Raw genomic sequence first — 14,063 nt, 5'->3', positions numbered from 1 at the left:
CTTAGCCACGTGTTTACTTCCCTAATTTTCTTATCCCTAAGCCAATTTGCACGTGGCTCGGGCAGTAATCCGGAGATTATGACCCTCGAGGACCTGTTCCTTAATTTTGTTCCTAGTGCTTGATAATCCCCAAACAGGTCCTCCATCCTAGCCTTGCGTATGTTGTTAGTCCCAACGTGGACCACAACAACTGGATCCTCCCCTTCCCGCTCCAATATCCTTTCAAGCCGGTCAGAGATGTCCTGCACCCTGGCACCAGGCAGGCAACACACCATGCGGGACTCCTGATCCGGCTTGCAAAGGATACTATCTATCCCCCTAACGATAGAATCCCCTATAACTACCACTTGTCTATTTGCTCCCCCCTCTTGAATGGCCTTCTGCACCATGGTGCCGCGGTGAGCTGGCTCATCCTCCCCGCAGCCCTTTTCCTCATCCACACAGGGAGCAAGTATCTCGTACCTGTTGGATAAGGTCAAAAGCTGAGGCTCCTCCACTCCTGAACTCAGGATCCCCTTACCTGCCTCACTTGCAGTCACACCCTGTTGTCCCTGATCACTAACTGAATTTGAATTACTTAATCTACCAGCTGTGACTGCCTCATGAAACAAAGCGTCCAGGTAACTCCTCCCCCTCCCGATGTGCCGCAGTGTTTGAAGCTCAGATTCCAGATCTTCAACTCTGAGCCGGAGTTCTTCCAGCAACCAACACTTGCTGCAGATGTTGCCGCAGATGTTGTCACTGCCGTTCACAATGGGATCAGCCAGCTCCCACATCATACAGCTGCAGCCCATCAGCTGCCCAACCATCTCTACTTAGTTAATTACTTTATTACTTTATCTCCATTTGAGTTAAATACTTTCTAATACTTCTCTGCTATGGTCCTTTCAAATAACCAGTTAATATATAAATAAAAACAAAGTAAATTTTTAACTAATTACACAATACAGAAGAAATAGAAAAAGTATAAAAACCTTACCTTACCAACACACCAGAGTCCTTTTTTTTTGGTTAGAGGAGGAGGACGGGTGGGAGACACTACACGTTTAGTGTCTCGGGTTCAGCCGCTGCCGAAATATACTCCCGGCAGCCCCCTGGTCCACGCTGTCGCCTCTCTCTCTGCTGCTGGAAAAATGAAATACTGCAGCGAATAACTCGCCTCCTGACTCCCCAAAGCATATTCACCATCAGAAGGCACAAGTGAGGAGCGTGATGGAATACTCCCCACTTGCCTGGATGCGTGCAACCCCAACAACACTCCAGAAGCTTGACACCATCCAGGACAAATCAGCCCACTTGATTGGCACTGCATCCACTCCCTCCATCACCGATGCTCAGTAGCAGCACTGTACTATGTACAACATGCACTCAGAAACTCAAAGATCCTCCGACAGCACTTTCCATACCCACAATCACTTTAATATAGAACGACAAGTACAGCAGATACATTGGAACATCACCACCTTCAGGTTTCCCTCCAAGCCACTCACCATCCTGACTTGGAAATATATCGCTGTTCCTTCACTGTTGCTGGGTCAAAATCCTGGCATTCCCTCCCTAATAGTATTGTGGGTGAAGCCACGGCAGGTGGACTGCAGCAGTTCAAAAAGGCAGCTCACCACCTTCTCAAAGGCAACTAGGGACTGGGTAATTAATACTGGCCAGCCAGTGACTCCCACATCCTGCAAAATGAATAGAAAAAAAAAGACTGAGTGCAAATAAATGGTAGTAATCCAAAGATTGATTTTCTGCTTCTTTGGTGCCTAACCCCACATATCTCTTTCCTAGTTCTACGTCTACCATCAGTGCTGAAATGGACCTCAACAACTGGATCTTCCCCTCTCCCTTTGCAAGCTGTTCTCTTGTCCAGAGGAGATATCCAGAACCCTGGCAGTTGGCAGACAGCTGTCTGGACTTGGCAGTCTTTACTCAGTGCTGTTATGTTGTAACTGCTCCCACCTCAAAAAAAATTAGCGAATCTATTCCACAGCCCCATGGTTGTCCAAACAAGCTGAGAGAACCTCAAACCCATTGGACAATTGCACAAGCTGGCACTACTGCACTCCTGCTTTGAGGTCCCTTACCTGCATCACTTGTTTGACTGGAAGTGGCTCCTGTCCCTGACCTCTGACCGTCTCCTGGTACAAGAAAATCCAGGTAACGTTCCTCCTTCCCTGATGAATTGCAGTGTGTGTAGTTCAGCTTGTAGCTCAAACTCTGGGCCATAGCTGCTCAAATTTCAAACACCATGTTTACTGTGGATCACAATGGTATACTTGAGCTCCCACACACTGCAGCTTTGACTCTCACCTGTACAAAATTCTTAATGAGATTTTAATTATTTAGTTATTCTTCACTTACATTTCTTTTTATGGATTACAGTTATTTTACCCACAAATATGTAAACGGTGTTGAAACTTAACACATGCTTGTTCCTGATAAATAGGCATCTGTGTCAGGTCTGATGTTTAGTTTGAGCTTCCTGCCTTCAAATCTTCTCTTTTCAATGCCATCTGACAAAATAATAGACTTTGTGGTATCAGTTTCTTTATGTAGAATAACTGACTCTTCCCGGTTTGCCTCACTGTGATGCTGAATGCAGGCCACTGGCTTAGTATGAACCTTCTATTTCTTTTGTTTTAGATCGATATTTATATGCTTCCCCAATTAATACAGTAAATTAAGGGACTAAACGTCTATTTAATTGAAAGTTCTGCTCGTCAGTATTGATTTGCTTATGCTAAAACGTTGTTTCTCTGTTTCACTCCACCAGCTGCTGAGGCACATGTGAAAGTGGAGGACCAAAAAGGCCAATTAAGTAATCACTCAATTTCTACTATCTGTACTGGGCAAAGTGTGAACTCTGGAACCAAACAAGGTGTGTGGTTTTAAATTTATGTACAGTTTGTACTTTTTTTTTCAATTAAGTGACATATCAGATGTCTAAAGCAAGACATCAAAAATCATGTTGCATAATTTAAATGTGTTTTAAAAAAAAAAATTATTTCTATTCCCTTTTAAACAATTTCCTTTCAAATCTCAACATAACGGTCAAACCTTGTAAAGTATAAAGACGATTCTTCAAAAATCTGCCTGTACTAGTCTGAACCTTGTGCCACTTTGCCCTATTCATCTTATTAAGACACAATTGTCCATATTTACTTTCTCCATATATTTTGGCCAATATATCTCTAAGATGGCTTGTTGATTTTGCCTGTTGACTTTGCGCTTTGCATTGTTTAAACCTGTCCTTTGTCAAGATTAAAACTCCTTCAGTTCCACCCTTAATTTGGAGGCAGTGTGTACGGCGTGTATTTTTGTCTGTTTATCCTTGTTTTGCAATTCATGCATTGAGTAACTAATTTAATGATTTTTGATTACTGTCTTCTCCATGCTACATGAGACTTTCCTGATTCCTGTGTGGTTTAGATAACTTTTTTTTTGTGTACTTGTTATTGTTCTGACAGTAATACATCACTTTGGAAGTACAAATACACTTCCATCAATGTTGACAGTTGTTCAGTTAAATCCTTCATTTTCTTGGTGAACTTTCATCCTTGCCCAATTACCAGAAGTATGTCAAGAGCAAGCTTCACCATTTATCTGTCTTGTAAGCCTTTGAAATTCCATATATTTGTCCATCCATCATTTACATATGCATCTGTCTCTGGCTGCCTTCCTGTGCCTGGGTTTTCCTTCAAACCTTGTATTCACACTGTTCCCCTCTGAATAGACAACTTACAATCTAATACTGTCTTTGCTTAGTCCAATAAATGTAATTCAGTGAATCTCCACTGACTACTGCATCTATATTTTGTACCGGTTCTCCAATAGGACTTGAGACTAGACTGTCTTTAGTAAGTAGAATGCAGCACCAAAGCGTAGTTGACCTGAAATTATTTGTTTCATTGTATTAAGTTCATTGTTTTTAATGTAAGGAAGGTTGAAATCTGTGTTGTCCGGTACTTGCATATTGCGGCAGTTTCTGGAAGTGGGGTGTCCGGGAATAGCCATAATCAAAGTGTCTCTTGCTGAATTAACCTTAAGCTCAAAAGTTACGAAATAGTCAGTGGCAAACATTTTGTACCAAGTGGGAGAATGTTGGGTTCAGAGGCTGCATATTGAAAGAGATGAGTACGCGAAAGAGAAAAATAGGATGTGGGTCACCATTTTCTTAAGTGTGGTGATGGATGTTTAAACATCCAATTTGTTAAACATACTAGAAGAATCTCATGGAGACGTCAGGCTGTCTGATGTACTAAATGCCCATAGGTTGAGTACAAGTGATAAGAATTGAAGTCAAAAGCTGTATTTCAGAAATCATTAGGTTATGACCAAGAAAGAGACCATTTGGCCCATCGTATCTATCCCAGCCATAAACAATCCATTAAGTCTAATTCTACTTGACAGCATTTGGTCCATAATGCTCAGGTGCATTACCAGAAACCTGTTAAGTGCTGATGTTTTTAGTCTTGTTTTGTCTCCCATCTAGTCTTTTTCCCAATCGCTTTAAATCTTTGCTCCTATTCACTGAACTCGCTGCGAAGATAAATAGGCCCTACCATCAGTGTATCCAGGAATCTCACAACCTAGTATCTCTCGATCAAATTTCCATTGGGCCTCCTTTATTTCAATGAAAAAATCTTATGCCTGTCCAATCTTTTCTCAAAGCTGCATTTTTCCCAGTTCTGGCTGCAACTTCATAAATCTGCTTTGTACGCCCTGTAGTGCAATATCATATCAGCAATGATATGACCAGAGCTATCCACAATACTTAAGCTTTGTCTCAACTAATGATTTATACAATTCAGTCTGATGGCCCTCTTGTATTCTATACCTCAGCTAAAGTTAGAAAGGTTTCCATATGCTGTTTTAACCACCTTTTTATTAGTCTATCTGCTCCCTTCAGGGATATGTGGACATTCATTCCAAGGTTTCTGACTTCCTCTACGCTGCTCTGTATTATCTGATTATTTGTGTTTTCCTTTGTTTTGGTTGAATTTCATTTTGCCACTTATTTTCCCACCTGACCATTGATTTATAGAACATAAAACAGTGCAGGTCCTTCGGCCCACTATGTTGTGCTGACCTGTTATCCTATTCTAAAATCAAATTGCCTTGCACACCCTTCGTTTTACTATCATCCATGTGCCTATCCAGGAGTCGCTTGAATGTCCCTAATGTATCTGACTCCACTACCATTGCCAGCAGCACATTTCATGCACCCACCACTCTGTGTGAAAAACCTACCTCTGACATCTCCCCTATACCTTCCTCCAGTCACCTTTAAAATTATGCCCGCACCATAATAGTCATTTCAGCCCTTGGAAAAAGTCTCTGGGTTTCCACTCTATCTATGCCACTCATCATCTTGTACACCTCTATCAAGTCATCTCTCATCCTTCTTCGCTCCAATGAGAAAAGCCCTAGCTCCCTCAGCCTTTCTTCATAAGACCTGCCCTCCAGTCCAGCGAGCATCCTAGTAAATCTCTGCATCCTCCCTCTCTCAAGCTTCCACATCCTCCCTAATAATGAGGTGACCAGAACTGAACACAATATTCCAAGTGTGATCTCACCAGGGTTTTATAGAGCTGCAGCATAACCTCACAGCTCTTAAACTCTTAAATGCGACCTTCCAAAATGAATCACTTCATATTTTTCTGGGTTGAATTCCATCTGCCACTTCTTTGCCCAGCTCTGAATCCTGTCAATGTCCCGTTGCAACCTACAACAGCGCTCCACACTATCCACAACTCCACCAACCTTTGTGTCATCGGCAAACTTACTAATCCACCCTTCCACTTCCTCATCCTCATCCAAGTCATTTATAAAGATCACAGAGCGGAAGTCGCAGAACAGATCCCTGCGGAACACCACTGGTCACCGAGTTCCAAGCTGAATACTTTCCATCTACTACCACCCTCTGTCCTTTATTGGACAGCCAGTTTTGTATCCAGACAGCGGAATTTCCCTGAATCCTATGCCTCCTTACTTTCTGAATGAGCCTACCATGTGGAACCTTACCAAATGCCTTGCTAAAATCCATATATACCGCATCCACTGCTCGACCTTCACCAATGTGTTTTATCACATCCTCAAAGAATTCAATAAGGCTTGAAGCATGATCTGCCCCTCTCCAAAGCCAAGCTGACTATCTCTAATCAAACTATGTATTTCCAAATAATCATAAATACTGTCTGTCAGAATCCTCCAATAATTTGCCCACCACAGAAGTAAGACCGACTGGTCTGTAATTCGCAGGGTTATGCCTATTCCCTTTCTTGAACAATGGAATAACATTTGCCACCCTCCAATCATCTGGTACTACTCCAGTGGACAGTGAGGACGCAAAGATCATTGCCAAAGGCTCAGCAATCCCTTCCCTCGCTCCCTGTAGAAACCTTGGGTATATCCCCTCTGTCCCATGGGATTTATCTATCCTCTTGTTTTTCAAAATTTCTAGCACATGCTCCTTCCTAACATCAACGTATTTGAGCATATCTGCTTGTTTCATGCTGTCCTCACAAATGTCAAGGTCCCTCTCACTGGTGAATACTGAAGCAAAGTATTCATTAAGGACCTCCCCTACCTCCTCTGACTCCGCGCACAAGTTCCCTCCACTATCCCCGATTGGCCCTACCTCACTCCAGCCATCCTCCTGTTCCTCAAGTATAGAATGACTTGGGGTTTTCCTTAATTCTAACCGCTAAGGCTTTTTCATGCCCAATTCTACCCCTCAAGTGTTTTCTTCAGTTCCTTCCTGGCTACCTTTGTAGCTCACAAAGCCCTGTCCGATCCTTGCTTCCTTCTTCTTGACTAGATGTTCCACATGTCTTATCATTCAAGGTTCCTTCACCTTACCATCCATTCCTTGCCTCAGTGGGACAAACCTATCCAGCATTCACAGCAAATGCTCCCTAAACAACCTCCACATCTCTGTCATGTATTTCCCCAAGAACATGTGATCCCAATTTCTGCTCCACAGTTCTTGCCTAATAGCATGATAATTCCGGCTCCTCCCCACCACCCCATTTAAATACTTTCCCATACCATCTGCTCCTATCCTTCTCCATGACTATAGTAAAGGTCAAGGGGAGTTGTGATCACAATCACCGAAATGTTCTCCCACTGAGAGATCTGACACCTGGCCTGGTTCATTGCCTGGCACTAAATCCAATATGGCCTTCCCTCTAGTCGGCCTATTTACATATTGAGTCAGAAATCCTTCCTGGATGCACCTGACAAAATCTGCTCCATCCAAACTATTTGCACTAGGGAGGTTCCACTTGATATTAGGAATGTTGAAGTCATCCATGACAACAACCCTATTACTTCTGCACATTTCCAAAATCTGCCTCCCAGTCTGTTCCTCAGAGTCTCCGTTGCGATTGGGGGGATCTATAGAAAACTCCCAATAAAGTGACTGCTCCTTTCCTGTTTCTGACTTCCACCTATACTGACTCGGTGGAGAAACCCTCAACGACCTCTTTTTCTGCAGCTGTGATACCATCCCTAATTGGCAATACCTACCCCCCCCACCTCCCTCCCTATTTCTTTGGAACATCCAGCAACCATTCCTGCCCCTGTGTTAACCAAGTCTCCGTAATGGCCACAACATTGCAGCTCCAAGTACTGATCCGTGCTCTAAGTTTGTCACCCTTATTCCTGACACTTCTTGTGTTAAAATAGACACACTTCAACCTGTCGCACTGACTGCAACTTTGTCCTATCAACTGCCTATCCTTCCTCACAGACTCTCTGCGTACTGTATCTGCCTGTACACCAGCTACCCAATCCCCTTGCCAAACCAGTCTTTAAACCCTTCCGAAGAGCTGTAGCAAACCTCACGCCCTGGATGTTGGTGCCCCTCCACTTCAGGTGCAACCAGTCCTTCTTGTACAGGTCCCACCTTCCCCAAAAGGTATCCTAATGATCCACATATCTGAAGCCCTCCCTCCTACACCAGCGCTCTAGCCCTCTGCTGTCAATAGCTTCCATCCTCACTCAATTGCATGACCAGTTTTTGTATTATCTGCAAACTTCTTAATAGATTTGGCCATTGCAACCTTTTTCAGTGTTGAGAATGTTTACTTTGAATTCCTTGAAATATGTGTTTGCCTCCCACTACTCTACTCTGACACTGGTTTACCTTCAAGCATTTGTTTCCAGTCTACTTTTGCTAAATTGCTTCTCAGCTTCATAAAATTGGCCTTAATTCAGTTGGGAGCTCTCATTCTATTGTTATCCTTGATCACTACCACCAGAATGCTTTCCCACTGTCATTCGTTCCACCTGCTCAGCTTAATCTCCTAAAATTAAGTCTGGAAAAGTGATCTTTCCTGTTGGGCTTGCTGCATATGGGCCACAAACTGTAATTGGAATGTACCTTAAGGGTTGCCACCACATCCCCAACTCCCTTTTCAACTCCTATTTCTAACTTTGGTTTCTCTGCTTTCAAAACATATCCATTAATTTTCAGTCTCCCATTTTTTAAATTTAATTTTCTCCCAGCTAAATTTACCTATATGTTCCTATCTTCCTGCCAAATTAGTTTTAACCCTCAGCAATAGCATTAGTGAAATGTCCTGCAAGAAAATCAGTTATGGCTCTATTCACTTTCAACCAGTCCAGCCTGTACAGCTCCTATCTACCCTGGAGCGAGTCCCAGTATCTCAAGAACCTAAAGCCTTCCAACGTATAACAGCTGTCCTCCCACACATTCATCTGCTTTTATCATAGTGATACAGTACAGAAGAGGTCCTACAATCAAATGAGTCTGCAATGGAGTGGGGGGGAATAAAAAAAAATTAAGTCTATACTAGACCATCTTACGGGCACTTGACCCATAGCCTTGAATGTTATGACATTTCAAGTGTTCATCCTAAGTGCTTTTCAAAGGCTGAGGTTTCCTACCTCAATGACCCTCCCAGACAGGGCATGCAAAATTACCACCACCACCTGTCTTTCACCTTGAAGTTATGCACTATTGTTACTGACTCTTCAACTAAGGGGGAACAGCTGCTTTCTATCTTATTCCAAGCCCCTCATATACACTTAATCAGGTCCCCTTGGCCACCTCTGCTCCAGAGGAAAAAATCTCAGCTTATCCAGCTGCTCTTCATAGCTAAACTCCTGTATCCCAAGCAAAATCCTTGTGAATCTCATCTGCATCCCCTCCAGTGCAAGCACAGTCTTTGCTAATTTTCTGTTTAGCTCCCTAAATTCTGATTATAGGACTACGTCCTGGTTTCTGCCTATTGATGTTGGATCCGATGAGGACCACAGCTGCTGGCTGTTCAAAACTTGCCCCGAAGACTCTCTGTTGCAGCTTAGTGATATCTTTGGTCCTACCACCAAGGATGCAATTCCTGGAATCATCATTGTGGCTGCAGAAACAAATTACGTCTCATCATAGTTTCTCCTGTTATCCTTATTCAGCCGAGCCAATTGAGATGCGATGAATCTGGCTCTGGCTGCACACTCCAGATGAGCCATTGTGCAAATATTTAGAACTGAATACTGGTTGGAAATCAGTATGCATTCTAAGCCCTTGAGCTACCTACATGATTACCAAACCCATCTCTGTCTGCATACTCTTGAGCTGTGAAGTGACCACACTGACTAAAACATGCAGCCCACCTAGCTCCCAGCTTCACAGATGCACCAGAAATGTCAGCTGCTGCTCAAGTTCTGAAACTGAGCTCAAGCTACTGCAACTGAAGACTCTTGCTGAAAAGTGGTTACCATCCTGGATTTCACACAATGCACAGGATGATCATTTTCGAGGTTGAAGTAGCCCTGCTGTTGCTTTGTTTATTAATGTTGCGACTGCTTTTTTGTTTGTTTTTTTTTGTTTCCAATCCCAAAACCCTTACTTGAACTGATACTCCTTACTGAATTTATTTTCTTTTAATTTGTGCATTTATTAATACGTAACATGAAATGAATAAGTTAATATAAATGTGCACTTCACTATCTTAGAGATAGAAAAAGAAAACTCTAACTACTGGAGTCAGATGATAAAGGCAAAAAATAGAAGATCTCTCTCTATCATGCACTGAATTCTGACATGAACCAAATTTTCAAAACCACAGTGTTCCCATCTCACTCGGATATTGCCTTCGAACTGTGCACTCCTTAACTGAAAGAGTTATGTGCATAAATGTATTAGTCATGAAAAATTCACTGGTCTGAGGAGTCACAGGTGCCGGGATAAAGAGCATTAACATGATCCAAAGTCCTGAGATATGGGAATCAGTTAAAAGGAATGATATTGGGAAAATCCCTTGTAAGTGCGGTATACACAGTAAAATGTACAAAAAGACAATTTTTTAAAAAACTCTTGGTACAGAGGATGGTTAGAATCTGGCATTCTTTAACAGTAAACTAAACAAATTATTTTAAAAGGAATTGTCTGTTTGTTCATGGTGAAAAATATTGAAAATTATAGGAAGTGAATAAAAGATTGGATTTAAAAGCAAGTGCAGATTTGATACCTTGAATGTCTTGATACCCTTCTCAAATAATATAATAATTCTTTCATTGGTATTTATTATCATCAGCTATTTATAATTCTTTTAAAAAATAAACACTTTGAAGAAAGAAAATAAATTTTCATGACTCACTTTTACATCTCGAATAAAAATACTGCTTGGTTTACAGATCTTTCTGTGCTTCGTGTTGATGACAAGCAAAGACTCGCCAAGGAACGTAGGGAGGTACAACAGAGGCAGCAAGGTAAGAAAGTATGCACACTTGATTTGTTTTTTAATATTTGGAATATTTTCCACAAGGGTTATTGGGAATGTGGGTTATATTATGTTTAATCAACATGTTCAAACAGCTCAGACATAAGTGGAACTCAAATGGGCTTTCTGAAGTAGGGATGCCCCATAAATTGGCTGGAGTGGCAGTTGGACTTGCATAGGAGAATGCAGCTGTTGAAACTCGTCGTTATGACACTTTCCAGAGACCTGGTCACACCAAAGTTGAGGCAGCTAGATGGGCGACTGCCAGGCTGGGCAAGCAGGCAGTCAGTACAGGAGACCCCTGTCGCTGTACCCATTCAAACAAGTACACCATTTTGGATACAGTTGGGGAGGTATTAAGTTTCAGGGGATGGCAACAACTATAACCAGAATAGTGGTACCGTAACTTACTCTGTTGTACAGCAAGGAGGGTCAAAGTGCAGGCAAACAGTGATAGTTGGGGACTCTGTAGTTAGGGGCACAGGTATTTCTTTGGCTGCAAGTGAGACTCTAGGATGATGTGTTGCCTACTTAGTGTCAAGATCAAGAATGCCTGAGTGGACACAGAACATTCTGATAGGGAGGGTGAACTGCCAGGGATCATGGTCCATATCAGAACCAATGACAGACAGGAAGGGTGATGAGGTCCTGCAAAAGGAATGTAGAGAGTTAGACATAAAGTTGAAAAGCAGAACCTCTAGGGATTACTCCCCATACCATGTGCTAGTGAGGCCAGATGAAGGAAGACCGTACAGCTGAATATGTGGCTAAAGAGCTGATGTAGGAGGGTTTCGGATGTCTGAATCATTGGGATCTCTTCCAGGGTAGGTGGAACCTGTACAAAAAGGATGGGTAAGCTTTGCCTGGTCAGGAAGGAGTTATCATATCCAGAGTCAGACGTAATCCAAGTGAGTAAGTAGTTTGGGGAATTTGAAGGTAGCGTGAGAATAGAACTATCTCCATTGTCGTGGTCCACATAGGTACCAACAATATAGGTAGAAAGAGGAACGGGGGGCTACTGAGAGAACATGAGTAGGTAGGGGCTCAATTATAATGCAGAACCAAAAAGTGGTAATCTCTGAATTACTATGTGAGCCAAGAGCAAATTGGCACAGGGTCAACAAGATTAGAGAGGTAAACGTGTGGCTCAAAGATTGGTGTGGTAGAAACTGCTTCATGGGAGATTGGCACTAGTACTGGTGCCAGAGGGAGTTGTTCCAATGGGATAGGCTCCACCTGAATCATTCTGGGATTATAGTCTTGGGGAATTACATAACTAGAGCTGTGGATAAAGCTTCAAACTAAGTAGTGACGGAGTGGGTTCAGTCGCATGGAAAATTATGGGCAAAAGTAAAGGGAGGGAGGGCTCAGGAGAGGTTAAAGTTTCCAGCACTGGTAATAGGACAGAGTATGGAAAGGGTCAGGAATCTAACTTCAGGCATGGCATGTAAGGGAACAACTATGAAAAGGGGGACAGCCAATGCAGGACTGAGGGTGTTGTACTTAGACGCACGCAGAATACGAAACAAGGTAAACGAGCTTGTGCAGATTGAAACTGGCAGGTATGATGTTGTAGGTATCACAGGCATGGCTGCAAGAGATCAGAGCTGGGAACTAAATATCCAAAGATATGTATCCTACTAAAAAGATGGGCAGAAGGGATGGATTGCCTTGTTAGTTAGAAATGAAATTATACCACTTCTGGTTATTGATTTTAGAGTTGGAAGGTGTAGAATCTGTGTGAGTAGAGTTGAGGAACCATAAAAGGGAAAAGACCCTGAAAGGAATTGTGTACAGGTCTCCTAGCAGCAGTCAGAATGTGGGGAAGAAAATAGATGAGGATATAGTGAAACCATGTAAGAAAGGCACTTTACAATGATTATGGGGAACTTCAATATGCAGATGTATTTGGGGAAAATCAGGTTGGTAGTGGATTCCAAGGAAAGGAATACGTGAAATGTCTCTCTGATGGATTTTCTTGGAGCAGTTTGAGGTAGAGCTCGTTAGAGAACAGGCAATTCTGAACTTTGTGATTTGGCATGAGGCAGATTTGATTAGGGAACTGAAGGTGAAGTAACCCCTGGGGTAGTGACCATAATATGATAGAATTCATCTTGTAGTTTGAGAGGGGCAAGCTGGAATCGGATGTAACTGTTGAGTAAAGGTAACTGCAGAGATATGAGAGAAGCTGTCCATAGTTGTTTGGAAGGGAACGTTGCAGGGAAGACTTTGGAGCAGCAAAGGCAGGAGTTTCTGGGGATAATTTGGGAAGCATAGCAGAAATTCTTCATAAGGAAGAAGAAACACTAAGGGGAGAACAAGGCTGACACAGCAAGTCAGGACAGCATAAAAGTGAAAGAAAAAGTGCACAATGTGGTGAAGATTAGTGGGAAGTCAGTGGATTATGAAGCCTTTTAAAAACAGCAGACAATATCTTAAAAAAAGCAATAAAGGGGAGAAGATGAAATATGAGAGTAAGCTAGCTAGTAATGCAAAAGATTGCAAAGAGTGTTTTGTAAATATCTAAAGTAAGAGAGAGACAAGGGTGGACGCTGGTCTGCTGGAAAATGAGGTTGGAGAAGTAGTAATGAGGAACTAAGAAATGGCGGATGAACTAAGTAGGTACTTTGCATCAATTTCGCTGTTGAAGACACCAGCAGCTTACCAGAAGTTCGAGAGTCAAGGGCAGAGGTGAGTGTAGAGGCCATCACTAAGGAGATGGTGCTGGGAACCTGAAAGGTCTGAAAGTGGACAAATCACCTGAACCAGCTGGATTACATCACGGAGTTCTGAAGGAGATAGCTGAGAGAGTTATAGCGGAATTGGTGATCTTTCGGACATCCCTGGAGTCAGGGAGAGTCCCGAAGGACTGGGAAATGAATAATGTAACATCCCTGTTTGAGAGGGAAGTGGAGGACGGTAAACTGTAGGCAGTTATTAACCTGACCTCAATCGTTGATAAGCTTTTAGAGTTCATTATTAAGAATAATATTGCGGAGTGCTTGAAGTAATAGTAAAGTAGGACTGAGTGAGCATGGCTTCGTCAAGGGGAGATCATTCCTGACAAATGGTAAAATTCTTCTGAGAAAATGAGCATGTCAGACAAAGAAGTGCCTGTAGACCTGATCTGTTTGGATTTCCAAAATGCCTTTGACAGGGTACTGCTAAATAAGATAAGAGCCAATGAGGTTAGGGGCAGGGTACTGGCATGGATAGAGTCTTAGCTGACTAGCAGAAGGCAGAGAGTAGGGATAAAGGGGTCTTTTTCAGGATGGCAGCTGGTGGCTAGTGGTGTTCCGCAGGGGTTCCGGCTGG

General features: G+C 42.6%; 1 protein-coding gene across 2 annotated transcripts in view; it reads left to right on the top strand.

The window, feature by feature from the left end:
* LOC109923570 (ensconsin-like) overlaps positions 1–14,063 on the top strand; it is a 132,377-nt gene that overhangs the window by 41,313 nt on the left and 77,001 nt on the right. For both annotated transcript variants that reach the window (XM_048597400.1, XM_048597402.1), the window contains exons 2-3: positions 2,774–2,878; positions 10,663–10,737. In XM_048597400.1, coding sequence (XP_048453357.1) covers positions 2,774–2,878; positions 10,663–10,737 — 180 coding nt within the window. The remainder of the gene's footprint in view (positions 1–2,773; positions 2,879–10,662; positions 10,738–14,063) is intronic.

The sequence above is a fragment of the Rhincodon typus genome, chromosome 5 (genome assembly GCF_021869965.1).
Source record: "Rhincodon typus isolate 14 chromosome 5, sRhiTyp1.1, whole genome shotgun sequence".
Classification (NCBI taxonomy): Eukaryota; Metazoa; Chordata; class Chondrichthyes; order Orectolobiformes; family Rhincodontidae; genus Rhincodon; species Rhincodon typus.
Note: the sequence above shows the minus strand (reverse complement) of the source record. Positions and strands in the feature narration are given on the sequence as shown.